The 15,241-nt window shown below is 36.4% G+C and overlaps 1 protein-coding gene and 1 pseudogene across 3 annotated transcripts in view; one reads left to right on the forward strand and one right to left on the reverse strand.

Annotated features, from left to right (window-relative positions):
• The window catches only part of TAF4B (TATA-box binding protein associated factor 4b), a 179,573-nt gene that overhangs the window by 88,963 nt on the left and 75,369 nt on the right, over positions 1–15,241 (reverse strand). For all 3 annotated transcript variants that reach the window (XM_049620318.1, XM_049620317.1, XM_049620319.1), the window contains exon 13: positions 12,304–12,360. In XM_049620318.1, the coding sequence (XP_049476275.1) occupies positions 12,304–12,360 (57 nt within the window). The remainder of the gene's footprint in view (positions 1–12,303; positions 12,361–15,241) is intronic.
• LOC125914757 (40S ribosomal protein S3a-like) lies at positions 6,211–7,160 on the forward strand (annotated as a pseudogene).

Here is a 15,241-nt window from a genome sequence, read left to right on the forward strand (position 1 = left end):
GAAATCTCACATGTCTTAAGACAGAACACCCAAAACAGGTCCATTAAAAAAAAAAAAAAAAAAGAACCTGACAAATTAGACTTCATACAAATTAGAAACATTCTTGCACTACAAAAGACATGGTTAAGAGAACAAAAAAACCACACTATTTATATTTAATTTCTCTATTTTTCTTTTTGTTGCCTTATTGTCTGGGCAATATAACACCGAGTAATAGTGATGAAAACAGACATCCTTGCCTTTTTCCTAATCTCTGGAAGAAAGCATTCAGTCATTTCATCATTAAGAATAATGTTAATAGTAGGGTTTCAATAGTTGCTCTTTATCAGGTTAAGGAAGTCCTCTTCATTCCTAGATTTTTGAGAGTTATTCTTATTAATACATATTGAAATCCATCTAATGTATTTCTGCATTAATTGATATGATCTTTCTTATATTGTTAATATGGTAGACTACATTCACTGATTTTTTAAATCACAGCTTTGCATTCCTGGGGGGGTAAACTCCACTTGGTCATGATATATTATTTTTATACATTGCTACATTTGATTTGCTAATATTTTGTTGAAGATGTTTACATCTATGTTCACAAAGGATACTGAAGTGTTTTCCTATTTTGTAATGTTTTTCTGGTTAGTTATCAGGATAATACTGGTCTCATAAAATGAACTGGAAGAGTTCCTAACTCTTCTGTTTCCTGAAAGAAATTGTGGAGACACGGTATTAATTCTTCTATAAATTTTTGGGAGAATTTACTAATAAGTAAAATGATCTATGCCTGGAGATTTCTTCATTGAAAGGTTTTAACTATAAATTAACTTTAATAATTACAAAACTACTGAGGTTAGCTACCTCACTTGGCTAAGTTTTGATAGATGGTGCTTTTGAAAAAACTGGTCATTTCATCTAAGTTGTTGAACTACTTGCATGGAGTTGTTCTTTTGTATTCCCTTACCCTGCAGGGTCTGTAGTGATTTTCACCTCTTTTTTCCTGATATTGGTGATTTGCATCTTTTTTCTTTCTCAGTCTAATTAGAGATTTGTCAATTTTATGATAAAAGAACTAGCTTTTGGTTTTACTGTCTCTATTTTTTCCTTTTGTTCTCAAAGTCATTGATTTCTGCTTTTATCTTTATTATTGACCTTCTTCTGCTTGCTTTGGATGTATATTGCTCTCCTTTTACCAGTTTCTTAAGATAAAAGCTTAGATTATTAATTTGAGACCTTTCTTCTTCTCTAACATAAGCATTCTTCCTATCCTTTTACTTTTACCTACATCATTACATTTGAAATGAGTCTCTTTGTAAACATATAATTTAGTCATGGTTTTGAAATCCATTCTGACAATCTCTATCGTTTAACTGGTATATTTAGACCATTTACACTTAATAGAACAACTTAGATGTTTTTGGATTTAGGTCTACCATTTTATTATTTCTTTTCTGTTTGTTCCTTCTGTTTTTCATTTGTTTCCCTTTTCCTACTTCTTTTGGGTTATCTGAACTTTAAATATTTCACTTTAATTTACCTATTGTTTTAAGTGGTGGCTTTAGAAATTACAGTATACTTACTTAAAATTTCAGTCTACTTAGCAGGGCGCCTGGGTGGCTCAGTCGGTTAAGCGTCCAACTTCGGCTCAGGTCATGATCTCACGGCTCGTGAGTTCGAGCCCCGCATCAGACTCTGTGCTGACAGCTCAGAGCCTGGAGCCTGTTTCAGATTCTGTGTCTCCCTCTCTCTCTCTGACCCTCCCCCGTTCATGCTCTGTCTCTGTCTCAAAAGTAAATAAACGTTTAAAAAAAAAATTAAAATTTCAGTCTTAGAATCCATAATTTACCAATTCAAGCGGAATACAGATACCTTATATCCTTTTACTCCCCACACTCTGTTATAATTTTCTTATTTTTACATATGTATACACTGAAAATCCCTGACAATGTTAGAATTTTTATTTTTAATATTTTAAAAAGCTTAAAGGCAGACTATATACCATTTCTGTTGCTTTTTCTTAATTCCTAATGTTTAAAATTTTCCTTTGGTATCATTTTCACTTCATTCTGAAGAACTTCAATTTCCTTAAGCATTTTTTTTTTTTAGAGTAGGTCTACTGGCAAAAGATTCTATTCTTGTTCCTGCACTGTCTTTATTTCACCTTTATTACTGCAGGGTATTTTCACAGGATATAGCATTCTGGGTTGGTTGACAGTTTTTTTCTTACAGCACTTTAAAAATATTTTGCTACTTTCTTTTGGTTTCCATGGTTTCTGATAAGAAATCTACAATCACTTGAATTGCTGTTCCTTATTAGACAAGTGTACACCTCTCTAGCTAGTTTCAAGAATTTTTTCTCTGTCTTTAGTTTTCTTAGATGCAACTGAATCTGACTTTCTCTGTGATTAACCTGTTTGGGGGTTCACAGACCTTCTGGAATCTTTAGGTTTATGTCTTTCTAAATTTGGGAGGTTGTTAGCCATTATTTTTCCAAACATATTTTTAGCATCTTACTCTTTCTCTTCTGGGACTTCAATAACATTAATGCCAGACCTTTGGTCATTGTCCCACAGGTCTCTGTGGCTCTGTTTTTCTGTTTTTTGTTTTTGATCAGTTTTCTCCTTAGTTTTTGGATTAGATAAATTCTACTTGTCCATCTTCAAGTTCACTCTTTCCTCTTTTGTCTCTTTTCAACTATCCAGCCAAGTGTTTTATTTTGATTACTATTATCTTCAGTTCTAAAATTTCCATTTAAAAAAAAAAATAAAATTTCTATTTTAGAAATTTATTCCTGATTCTTCAAGTCAAGTAATTTTGAATAGTACCCTGAACATTTTAAATATTATAAGACTCTGGGTCTTCTTTAAATCCTTTGGAATATGACATTTTAATTTTAGTATGCAGAACAGGTCAGTTAGATTTAGGCCACAAGTTCCGATGTATCTTCTGTTAGCTCAAGCTCCAATACGAGTTCAGTTTTCAAAGCCTTTGTAGTGCTCACTGGATATGTCCCAAATGCGGACCACTTGGTGGTCAGTCTGGAACCTAGCATTGCTCTGTTAGTTCCACTTCTTTTTTTTTTTTTAATGTTTATTTATTTTTGAGACACAGAGCACTAGCAAGGGAGGGGCAGAGAGAGACACACACACAGAATCCAAAGAAGGCTCCAGGCTCTGAGTTGTCAGCACAGAACCCGATGTGGGGCTTGAACCCATGAACTGTGAGATCATGACCTGAACTGTCAGACCATGAACTAAAGTCAGATGCTTAGCCAACTGAGCTACTAAATCTCCCCTGTTAGTTCCATTCTTAAAGTCTTTATGTATGCTGATTAGAATCAGATTCACATATGACAAATGTGTCGCTCAAGAGTGGGCCTAGGAGTCTAAAATAATAATACAGGCTTGCTTTCCTGAGCTCTTCCCATTTCACAATCTTCCCAGTAATTTCTGGTTCCCTAGTCTCCTCTTTCTGTCCTCTGGCCAGAAAGCTGGGGGCTTTAATTACTCTGCTTTGCCATACATATCTGTGACTGTCCATGTCAACAGTAAGCAGCACGAAGAATGGGGGTGGGGAGGTGCAGGAGGGATGGCAACCTCACTGCTGGATTCGTGGTATTTTGAAGTCTCATCTTTTTCCCCAATTTGCCTACTATTTTCAAAACCGTCATAGCTTCTCCATGCATTCTGTTCAGGTTTTATAGCTGTATTCAGTGGGAGAGACAGTCAGAAGTGTTTTTACTTCACCAACTGAAACCTTTAAAAGCTGGTTTAACCAGAATTCTGACAACAGGTTTCTGTTAAATTATATTCCTACTAAGCTTTGTTTCATAAAACTTAAAGCCTGCTTGCTTACTTACACCAGCAACACACACTTTGGTCCAAAAAGATCTAACAGGCTTGGCAAGTTCTCTTTTAAGAGTACCCTTGCTCCTTCCTATGGCTAATGAAAAAGGCAGAAGCCTTCATTTCCCTTATCACAGTCTTCTCTGATAATAAGCATAGGTCCCCTAAAATCCAAGTCAGTGCCCTAGAGAGCAATAGAGCAATGGTGGTTGAAGATTATTTTATTCCTGATGTTTAGTATCTGTCTCTGTTCATTTTTAAGTACAACTATGATAATAGTCACTTTAATCAAGTCCAAAACACATTAACAGATTACCTTAAAGATCACACAAACTCTCAGATGTAAAGTTCAACAGAGGTACTTCTTGATGCTAAGCACATAATTTTGAAAGACAAAAGATTTTTTAAAAAATTAATGAAAAAGGAAAGCAAAACTGAAGCAGAATTAGAGGAGATGCATAAAGAATGAATAAATCAAGTATTATATAGTCAAGTCCCTCCACGGACACAAGGACATTATTAACAGGAAGGACTAAATTATTTAGATAATTATGACACTGACACTATAGAAAATTCAAAACTGTGTTTCTTTTTCATGCTTAAGGCAGGCAAGATATTTAAAAAAAAAAAAAAAAAAAAAGGCAGGTGCTGAAAGTACAAGAGACAACAGCAGAGCTGTCCTTCAAAACAAATGATCCAGAAATATGAAGTGCTATCATCCTCAGTCTGATTTTGCTATGAACTTTTAGAAAGTGATAATAAGGTATAAAGGACAGAGTTGAGAGATGAGTTAATGTCTCCCCCAGAGCTTATGTATGCTGTCCAAACAACATACATTAGTAGCAATGAAAATAGCTATTGCCACTAAATAGGAATATTTGAAAGAATCTGAAAAAATAAGAGAAATAAAGTACGCTACCTAGTTTTGAATTCTGCAAAGAATTACGAATAGTGTGTTGCTTAGATTTCACAGTTAACGTTATGTGTACGTAGAAATAATAAAACCCTACCACCAATAGATGTTTTTTAAATAGTAAACATTTAGGTAGAATTTTAGATATGCTTTGTAAAAATTAATTGGCCAAACTCTAAAATTCTCAACAATGCTAATAATCACTTCTAAATTACTGCAACTTACTGGGGAAAACAAGGTTAAATCCTAAAATATTATACTACAAAAGAAGCAAACAATACCACACTAAACACCATTAACAAATGAACTCTAAGTCAACAGAACCAACAAAGCAAGTTAAAAAACAATAACTACCTCCCCCCATCTCACCTAAAATTCAGGGATACAACAATAGAAACATAGCATCGCTTTCAACCCTTAAAAGACAAGTATTAGGCAGGCAATCCACCAAACCTAACAATACATATACATGGTCTGAGTATTTTTTTTTCTCCCAACCACTAATGCTAGTTCTTATGATGTCAAGCTACTGTCCAGAACACCTGAGATACTTGGGATCTGGAATGTAGAGTCCAATGCCTTGTTAGTCTGCCCTTCTAATCCATCTCTACATTTCAGTAAATAGCACATTCTCTGATCTCAATTAGACACTTTCTTCCTTAGACTTAAACACAATACTTGATTTCTATATTGTTTAAAACAAATATAATTTGTATTAGATTACAGAACCCTCCCCCTCCATGTCTTCCTCTTACATTTTTTTTTTCAACCTTCTTTCCAGTCTTCTTGAAAGAAAAAAAACAAAGGAAAAAAAATTACATATCCATGGGTCAGTATCGAGCTTATTTAAGAGCTTGATGGCATCTATCTTAAATGTTTCTATAGCTAATGTTTTTAAGTAACTATTTTTCCTTTTACACCTCACCTTTCCCTAAATTATGACAGCTATGTTACATAAGCAGAACATGTGCTGTTATATTCACTTTATTTTGTTATTATTTTTTAAAATTTATTTTGAGGAGGGGGGGAGCAGCATGCAAGCTGGGGAGGGGCAGGGAGACAGAGAATCCCAAGCAGGCTCCACACTGTCAGAGCAGAGCCCAATGCAGGACCCAAACCCACGACCCATGAGATCATGACTTGAGCAGAAATCAAGAGTCAGACATTTAACAGACTGAGCCATCCAGGCACCCCTCTGTTCATTTTAAATAGGGTCTGAACAACAAGGGTTTTAATGCATGGGTCTACTTATATATGATTTTTTGGGATACAGTGCAGTACTAGAAATGTATTTTCTCTTAAGATTTTCTTAATATTTTTTCTCTAGCTTATCTTAGAATAAGAATATAGTATATAATATATAGAACAGACAAAAATGTTTTAATCAACTTTTTATTTTACCAGTAAGGTTTTCTATCAACAGAAGGTTATTAGTAGATATATTTGAGGAGAATCAAAAGTTATACATAGATTTTTGACTGCACAGGGGGATAGTGACCTTAACCCCTGTGTTGTTCAAGGATCAACTATAAGAGGAAACTGGGGCCCTTTTGGCTCCCTGAGCAGTGCCACATGGTGGTCAGCAAGAACAAGCACCTTACGAAAGGCGGCAAAAAGGGAGCCAAGAAGAAAGTGGTTGATCCATTTTCAAAGAAAGATTGGTATGATGTAAAAGCACCAGCAATGTTTAATATAAGAAATATTGGGAAAACACAAGTCACGAGAACTCAAGGAACCAAAATCGCATCTGATGGCCTCAAGGGTCCTGTGTTTGAAGTAAGCCTTGCTGATCTGGAGAATGATGAAGTTGCATGTGGGAAATTGAAGCTAATTACTGAAGATGTTCAGGGCAAAACCTGACTAATTTCCATGGCATGGATCTTACCCGGGACAAAATGTGCTCCATGGTCAAAAAATGGCAGACCATGATTGAAACCCATGTTGATGTCAAGACTACCGATGGGTAATTTCTTCGCTTCTTTTGTGTCGGTTTTACTAAAAAACGCCACAATTGGATTTGGAAGACCTCTTATGCTCAGCACCAATAGGTCTGCCAAATTAGGAAAAAGATAATGGAAATCATGACCCGAGAGGTGCAGACAAATTATTTGAAAGAAGTGGTCAATAAACTAATTCCAGACAGCATTGGAAAAGACACAGAGAAGGCTTGTCAGTCTATTTATCCACTCCATGATGTCTTTGTTAGAAAAGTAAAAATGCTCAAGAAGCCCAAGTCTGAATTGGGAAAGCTCATGGAGCTTCATGGTGAAGGCAGTAGTTCTGGAAAAGCTACTGGGGATGACACCGGTGCTAAAGTTGAACGAGCTGATGGATATGAGCCATCAGTCCAAGAATCTGTTTAAAATTCAGACATTTAATGGTGACAAATTAAAAAATCTTACTTGTGATGTTTGAAAAAAAGAAAAAAGGAAACTGGGTTAAGTTCAAGAAGTAAAGTAACTTCCCCAAAGTGAGATGTAGTCAGTGGCAGGTTGAATCTAGAATTGAAGACTCTTGACTTCTAGTTCAATGCTATTTCTCTTATAATACATACCTCTTCTACCAAAAGGGTAGAATGTCCCTCAGGCCACACAGATCCTATACTTCCAAATTAATGCATGTAACCTTCTGATGAAGCTCTAAATAAAATACTATCTTTCCTATGTAAGGTACACCAATCAAGAGATACAACCAATATACATCTCTTGAGAAAATATCCATTTCTCAGCTCCCAGAAGAGAATTTACTGAATGGTAACTGAACAATGCCAGTTCAAGATGCCAACTCTTAGATTCCCAAACCACAGTATTTTGTTTGACCTTCTATGACCATTTAGTCAACGGGAAAATAAAAGTGGTGGATTTTAAAGGTCCTCTTCCTTCTCCTCCTAGACCAATGGTTCTAAGTGTGATTTCCAGAGGAGCAGCAGCAATAGCGAATTACCTGGAAATCTGTTAGAAATGTAAACTCTCAAGCCTCGCCCAGACCTACTGCATCATAAACTAGGAAGGGGGCGGGGGGGGGGAGGGGCGCAGCAATCTGTATTTTAACAAACCCTCCAGATAATACTCATGTCCACCAAAGTTTGAGAACCTCTGTCCTAGACTATCAATGCTTTGAAATGTCTGCATCTGTTTCTCTATGTACACAAGCTTTTTACAACTTGTCATTTTACAAATGTCTTCTCCATACTAAATTAACTGGATTGCTAAAATAGATTCTTAATGACCAAAAAAAATGTATATGTATACACACACACACACACACACATATATTTAAAATGACAAGTTTCATTTTGTCCTGTCTAGTGTTCCATGAGTTTTCACTCATGCAGAACTAGCATAAGTTTAAATACAAATTGCTATAATTTAACAGCCTTAACTATCACATTTCACGGACGCCGTATCTTTAAATTTTTCATCTAAGGGGCTTCCTGGGTGGCTCAATTGATTAAGTGTCTGACCCTTGGTTTTGACTCAGGTCATGATCTCAGTTTGTGGGATCGAGCCCCGTATCGGGCTCTGTGCTGTCAGCTTGGGATTCTCTCTCTGTCCTTTTTCTGCTCAAGTGCAGGCACTTTCTTGCAATAAATAAACATAGAAAAAATTAAAAAAACAAAAATCTTTTGTCTTTTTCATACCAAAATAACAGTTTCTACTGGTTGCCCTGTGAAGCTAAGTGCCAGCAGGTACAGGTCTTGCATTCCTTTTTCTTTCCTCTATTGTCTGGTAACAAATGAAAGTGGGAATGCTAGGAGTTGTTAAAAGGAAGTAAATGAATTCTTTGTCTCATTCTGCACAGATGTGCTGAATTCACATTTCCCAAAGGAGAAAGAGGATATATTCAAAAGGAAAGAAGGGTCACAGTATATATAACAAATGTTTAAGGAATCAGGATGTATGAACTCCAAGGTCAGGTGGCTTGCTCCTCAGAATTCTGTATGATGTGGTAAGAACGGAAAACATCGAAGGCTAGATGATAATCTAGGATACACAGCACGTATTTCGACAAGCCTACAGCTGCATTAAACAAAGATGTACCTACCTGCTTGAAGTTAGAATTTGGCAATTAGTAATCCATCTAAAACTTTTCACAAATAGATGGTAAAATGGAAGAATGTCAGTACTTCAATTTTAGGAAACATACGTAGGAAAAAATTTTTAAACCAGAATTTAAAAGTATTGATATTTATTTATTTTTTTAAATTTTTTTTTAACGTTTATTTATTTTTGAGACAGAGAGAGACAGAGCATGAACAGGGGAGGGTCAGAGAGAGAGGGAGACACAGAATCTGAAACAGGCTCCAGGCTCTGAGCTGTCAGCACAGAGCCCGACACGGGGCTCGAACTCACGGACCGCGAGATCATGACCTGAGCCGAAGTCGGACGCTCAACCGACTGAGCCACCCAGGCGCCCCAAAAGTATTGATATTTAAAATATAAAGTTACAATAGAGTGCTTATACTCTAAAATATTGTTGCTTTTTTCCTCAGGCAAAAATAGAAAAAGGGAGGAGGGGGCAGGAAACAGCCCCAAAGTTGAGACTAAGATGTCTGAATTACAAGGATATCCATAGACATTTCAGCCAGACAACAATAAGGTTTTCAAACAGACAGATAACCTGTCAGGTCAATAAGAACAGTATGCAGAAGGAGCCACTTCAATGGACTGAGACTAGACTAGAGGCAAATCCCAAGGGCAGCCTATTTTTTTTAAGCTCCAAATAAGAATGTCAAAATTGGAAGTCGATGGGAAGGATGAAAAAAAAATTATCAGACACGTTTATAAAAACCTGCCTGATTTAACACAGTTTGTCCTTATACCCAGAATGCAAAAAAGAAATGAACAGACTCAAAAATGGTATTAATAGAGAAGAAAACACCCAGGAGAAATGATCAAGATCAAAACTCTATCCTAAACGGTTGAAACCACCATAGATTATAAAATTATGTATGAAGGGGATTCAAGTTATTTAATATTTACGTGAGAAACATTGCTGAAACATTTCTCAGGATCAACAAAGTCTACAACTTCTCTAAATAGTTATCTGGAGTTCTGCATTCATAAGGTATTCTCCTTAATCTACTTCCTATGACTAGGTTGGTAGGTAGCTAGTTACCTGGAAAAAGAAAGCAAACAAATTTTAAATTGAGCAACTGAAAGGAATCCATGCTAATTTTCACAGTTGAACAAAGAAAACTTCCCAGACAGACAAAATACCAAAAAAATCACAAATGAAAGCTTTATAGTTTATACCAGTGTGATAACAATTAGCACATCCCAAGTGATAACCTTACAAATTACCACACAAGAGAACAGTTCAACTATATTAAGATAGAGTCAATGACTTTTGCAACGAAACACAATATGGTATCCCTGTGAGTTTGATTCTAAATTAGAGGCCCTTAGAATACTAAAGTTATTAAAAGCTCTAGGGGGCAAAGGAAATGTCACAAAAATGACAATATTGCAGTTTCATCAAACATTTGCAACTAATACAAAGTGGCTCTGTTCTTGGAATGAGGCCAGTGTATTTGATTTTTTTTTTTTTTTAATTGAAAGATTTAGGATAGTATGCAACTAGGAAACTTTCAAAATATTTTGGAAAGAAATTATACAGTCCTTTAAATCTTGCTAGGAAAAAAAATAAATGGAGGCACAAAAAGAGGGGAAAAAACAGGTTTGCTACCACCTGCTCTCATAAGAGAGGTACTTTTTTTTTTCTTTCTTTTTTTTTTTTTTTTGCATATTTACTTTTACAATTTTCTTTGAAAAATACTGTCCACCTATTCATCCCTCAGGGAACAATTAAACACAATATTAAAAGAAAAACCAACCAAACAAAACCATCCCATACAAACCTGAAGGAAAAATTAATCAATCCAGATGTTAATGAAGGTTTTTGAAAAAGGAAAAGATGGGATAGGATTTTTAAAGATAAAAGGGCAAGCTTTCTGATATGTGTTTTCCCAAAAGGGGGTGGAATCTCAAGAAAGTAAGATAAGCATCTAATCGGTCCTTAATTGAAACAAAGAGGAATGCTTGTGTTTCAGAACAATAGGTTGTCCATTCCCAAATAACCTATGAAGCCAGGCTTGCTTAAAGAGGGTAATGGGTATAGTTCTCATACTAATTTTTTCAGATAACATCTTTAGATAAATTTTCTGCTGAACAGAAATGAGTATTAGAAGTGTTCTGTTGTTGAAATGTGTCTGACTTCAATCCTTTCTAATGTTCTCCCTTTCCAGTTCTCCTCATCTCAATCCAGAAGAAACCTCTCCATCCAGAGTTCATGCATTTTCCTTCTCTATTTTAGTGAAAACATACCACACTGATTGTAAGAATCTTACTAGATTTCCATTTGTTTTGCCTCAGCTCCTACATTAATCCAAACAATAAGGGCCCTGAAAACATTCATAAATAACCTGCTGCTGCTGGCACCTAGGAGCCGAGTGCTGCAATGTTAAGCAACAACAAATTTCATAGTTCAAGAGGCACAGTTAAGGAAAAAGGTTGCTCAGGAAATCACTCTTATTTAGCACAAAGATCCTTAAAAATTGCATGAAATCAGTCAAGTAACTATAGAAACCAATTTCTTCAGCTCCATATCACACGTCTCACACCTCAATTGTCTTTATTATCGTCTGCTGTCAGATCCTTAATCAGAAATGTGAACAGGCTTGATGATTTATTCAGCAGGGAAAAGAATCTGTAGGTCAAGTGAAAAATTTCACACACACCCAAACACACACCACATCTTCAACCTTAGGTACTTTCATTTCCTTCTGTTCTCAGCAGCTCTGGGGGCAACTCCAGTGAGATCCAATATTAAGGCTCAATTAAAATAAGCTCCAATTAGTGGAGCTTTTTTCTCTGGGGCTAGAAAAGTCAGGAAATGGATATTGGGAAATGTAAAAAGTCAGCTACTGAGAGGAGGCTGCAGACATAAATGAACTTATTTGTTGATTTCTACAGTTGCTATGCAGAGGCCTCTGGGAGTAAAAGCTTAACCAGTCTAAGCTATAAACTAAAACCCCTGCAGCTAAACATGAACTGTGTGAAACAAGGGCTCCATTCCAGAACAGAAAACTGCTGGGCCCAGAAAATTAAAAGCCAGAGGCGTTTTCCATTTAAAACTAAATCCCAGTACCACCTCCCAGCCAAAGAATTATAAGCAGTATCAGATTTACAAAACGAACAATTACCCTGGAAAAATGTAGCCTATTGTACAGTCCCAGATGCTAAATCTCAGAAGTTTCTTTTTTTTTTTTTTCTTTTTTTTAATCCCACATTATATTCCTCCAAGTACACCACTGTAGTTTACAAAGAGCCATTTCTAGACAGGCCTAAGCCTTGAAAATAAATTTTAAAAAGAGAGCACATAACTCATTGACCTCATTTGAAGTACTGCCCTTGCCTTGAGCAGTTCCTGTCCTTCCCCAAGGCTTCTGCAAATGGTATGCAACAGCAAAATAAACCCTGACCTAATTGCCAGGAGAGAGCTGCCAACCTTCCCTCCAACACAAAGACAAGCATGGTAACTTGAAAGTCCTACCTCTTTGGCTTTCTGCTTTAATCTCAGCTGTTCTGGATCTTCTTTATTGGAACGACTCTATCAAAGGAAAAGAAAATTTTAATAGAAATTACTAGCATCTAAACACCATAGTTGCCGTTAAATATTTAATAAATGACAATTTTCTCCTGTGATTGAAAACCTTAGCTCCAGGGGAAAATGCCTCAATCCAGTCTGGTGCACTCCCTCCGTTACGCCCCCTCCCTCCCATCATCTGGGCCGGCTGCTGCGGCTCTAGCCCCAAGGAAGCTTATACTGAAAATGATGCTAACGATGTCAGTCAGGTCCAGTTGAGGCATGACGCTGTTCTTGTTAGAACACTAAAAATTAAAAAACGGATGGTACAGATGAAGGAAAAGAATAGAAGGATAATTGTTGGCTCAAATGAAGGAAAGCAATCAACACTGGCTAATCTTCAGGTGAAGCCATTTTGGAAAAACCTATGGTATTTCAAGGACTATTAAAACCAAGACTATTAAAATCAATGTACAAAACTGTTGAATCACTATACCGGATGCCTGATTAACTGGCATATAACTTAATATTAACACTGTATGCTAATTAACTGGAATTAAAATAAACACTTAAAAATAAATCACATAAAATCAGGAACCTGATGGACTTTGAACCAAATCACTATCTCTTTAAAAGTAGAATTTTAAAAAATTAAGTAGGAAATACACCCCAGTGTTTTCATTAGAGTATCTTGTCATCTCTGGGTCCTCCACAGCACTTACTTGAATGCTGTGCACAATTAAATGCCCAATAAATGTTTATTAAATATTGCTTTCCATACTGATTCAGTTCAACATTCCAAAAATGAATAATCTTACAGGATTGCTGTAAGGAGAAAACTATCTTCTGTATGCAATACTATGATGAAACCAACAGTAAGGAACTTCATTTCTGAAACTATGAACATTTGTCCACTGAAAAATATGCTGCAGAGTATTCTTTTTTCTCTAACAAAGTTATCTAACTCCTTATAAATCTGAATATTTGTTCTATGAAATGGAACATCAGCTACCTAAAGGTAGCTAACAAAATAAAAGCTAAAGGTATTTTCTTATTTACTAAATTTACTGGATACATTTTACTGATTTATTGGTATTTTTGTTAAGGAAAGAAAGAAACCGTTTAGATTTAAAAGTGCCTTGTAATTTTAAACACCTTAATTAAATACCTACATAAGACTCCACCAAAGCTAATAATTTTCTTCTTCATTTTGTCCCCTTTCTATTAAACTTTTTCAAAAATGATTATATATTTTTGAGAGACAGAGACAGTACATGAGCAGAAGGGCAGAGAGAGAGGGAGACACAGAATCTGAAGCAGGCTCCAGGCTCTGAGCTGTCAGCACAGAACCCATTGAGGGGCCCGAACGCACGCACTATGAGATCATGACCTGATCTGAAGTCAGACGCCCAACCGACTGAGCTACCCAGGCGCCCCGTCCCCTATCTGTTAAAACAACTTCACTTCAGCCCAAACTAAGATAAAATCCTTTATTATTCCACCTGTATTAATTAAGAGACAAAGCAGTGTGTATATATGCACTTATATAAAAACGTGTGTATGTACATATATGTGTATATATATTTGTGAGTATATAATTTTTGCCCCAGTATGAAATGGGTACATTTGAGTAGCAAGTCTTTGTCAAACAGTATTTAATGATTATTCATAGTATAAATTCTACTCTATGTGCCTATTTTGAGCCTGGAGATACAGAAATGAAATAACAAGATGAAGTCCTGCTTTCAAGAGACTTATATTTTAAGAAAATAATAAAACAATAAATTTTATAAAAATTAAATACAGTTACGATATGTAAAGCATTTATGATGGGGAAAATAAAAAACAATTACTGATAGTGGTAAGTTATATTAAAGAAAATAAAATTGGGGGCACCTGCACAGCTCAGTCAGGTGGGCATCCAACTCTTGATTTTGGCTCAGGTCATGATCCCAGGGTCATGGGGTCAAGTTCTGCATCAGGCTCTGTGATGAGCATGGAGCCTGCTTAACATTCTCTCTCTCCCCCACCTCCTCTACCCTGCCCTCTCTCTCAAATAAAAATAAAAATAAAATAAAATATGTAATAGAGGAAGGAGTATGTGTGTGTGTGGGGGGGGGGTAAGTACTTCTTTAGCTAGGAAGGGAGAAAAGACATCTGAAAGAAGTGACATTTGAGTAGAGATCTGAACGACAAGAAGGAGGCAGCCATGCAAAAATATGGGGGAAGAATACGCCAAGCAAAAGGCACAGTCATTGCAAAAGACTTAAAATGGAATAAGTTTGGTGAAAGAGGAGTACCTGGGTGGCTCAGTCAGTTGACCATCCGACTCTTGATTTTGTCTCAGGTCATGATCTCATGAGCTCTATGTCAGGCTTAGAGCTGACAGTGTGGAGCCTGCTTGAGATTCCCTCTCTCCCTCTCTCTGCCCCTCCCCTACTCACATGCTCGTGCATTGCGTGCTCTCTTTCTCAAAATAAACAAACAAACTTTAAAAATTAAGTAAAGAAAGAAGGCCCAGGTAGCTAGAACATAGAGAAAAGTTGAAAGAGATGGATTGGAGACCACATAGGCCATGATAAGGAGTTGGGGTTTAATTCTAGTTATAAGAAAAAGCCACTATAGGGCTTGGAGCACAGGAGTGAGATGCCACTGATACAACACCTTAGATCACTCGGGCTGCTATGCAGTGGATGCAGAACCGTAAGGACCCAAGATTGGAGGTACAGGCACACAGAACAATGGAGGAGACTACTCTAAAACAACCATTGTTTTATTTTTTTTAAGTTTATTTATTTATTGAGAGAGACAGAGACTGAGGGAGTCGGGGAGGGGCAGAGAGAGAGAGAGAGAGAGAGAGAGAGAGAGAGAGAGAATATCCCAAGCAGGCTCTGTGCTGATCAGC

This window comes from Panthera uncia (genome assembly GCF_023721935.1).
Source record: "Panthera uncia isolate 11264 chromosome D3 unlocalized genomic scaffold, Puncia_PCG_1.0 HiC_scaffold_8, whole genome shotgun sequence".
Classification (NCBI taxonomy): Eukaryota; Metazoa; Chordata; class Mammalia; order Carnivora; family Felidae; genus Panthera; species Panthera uncia.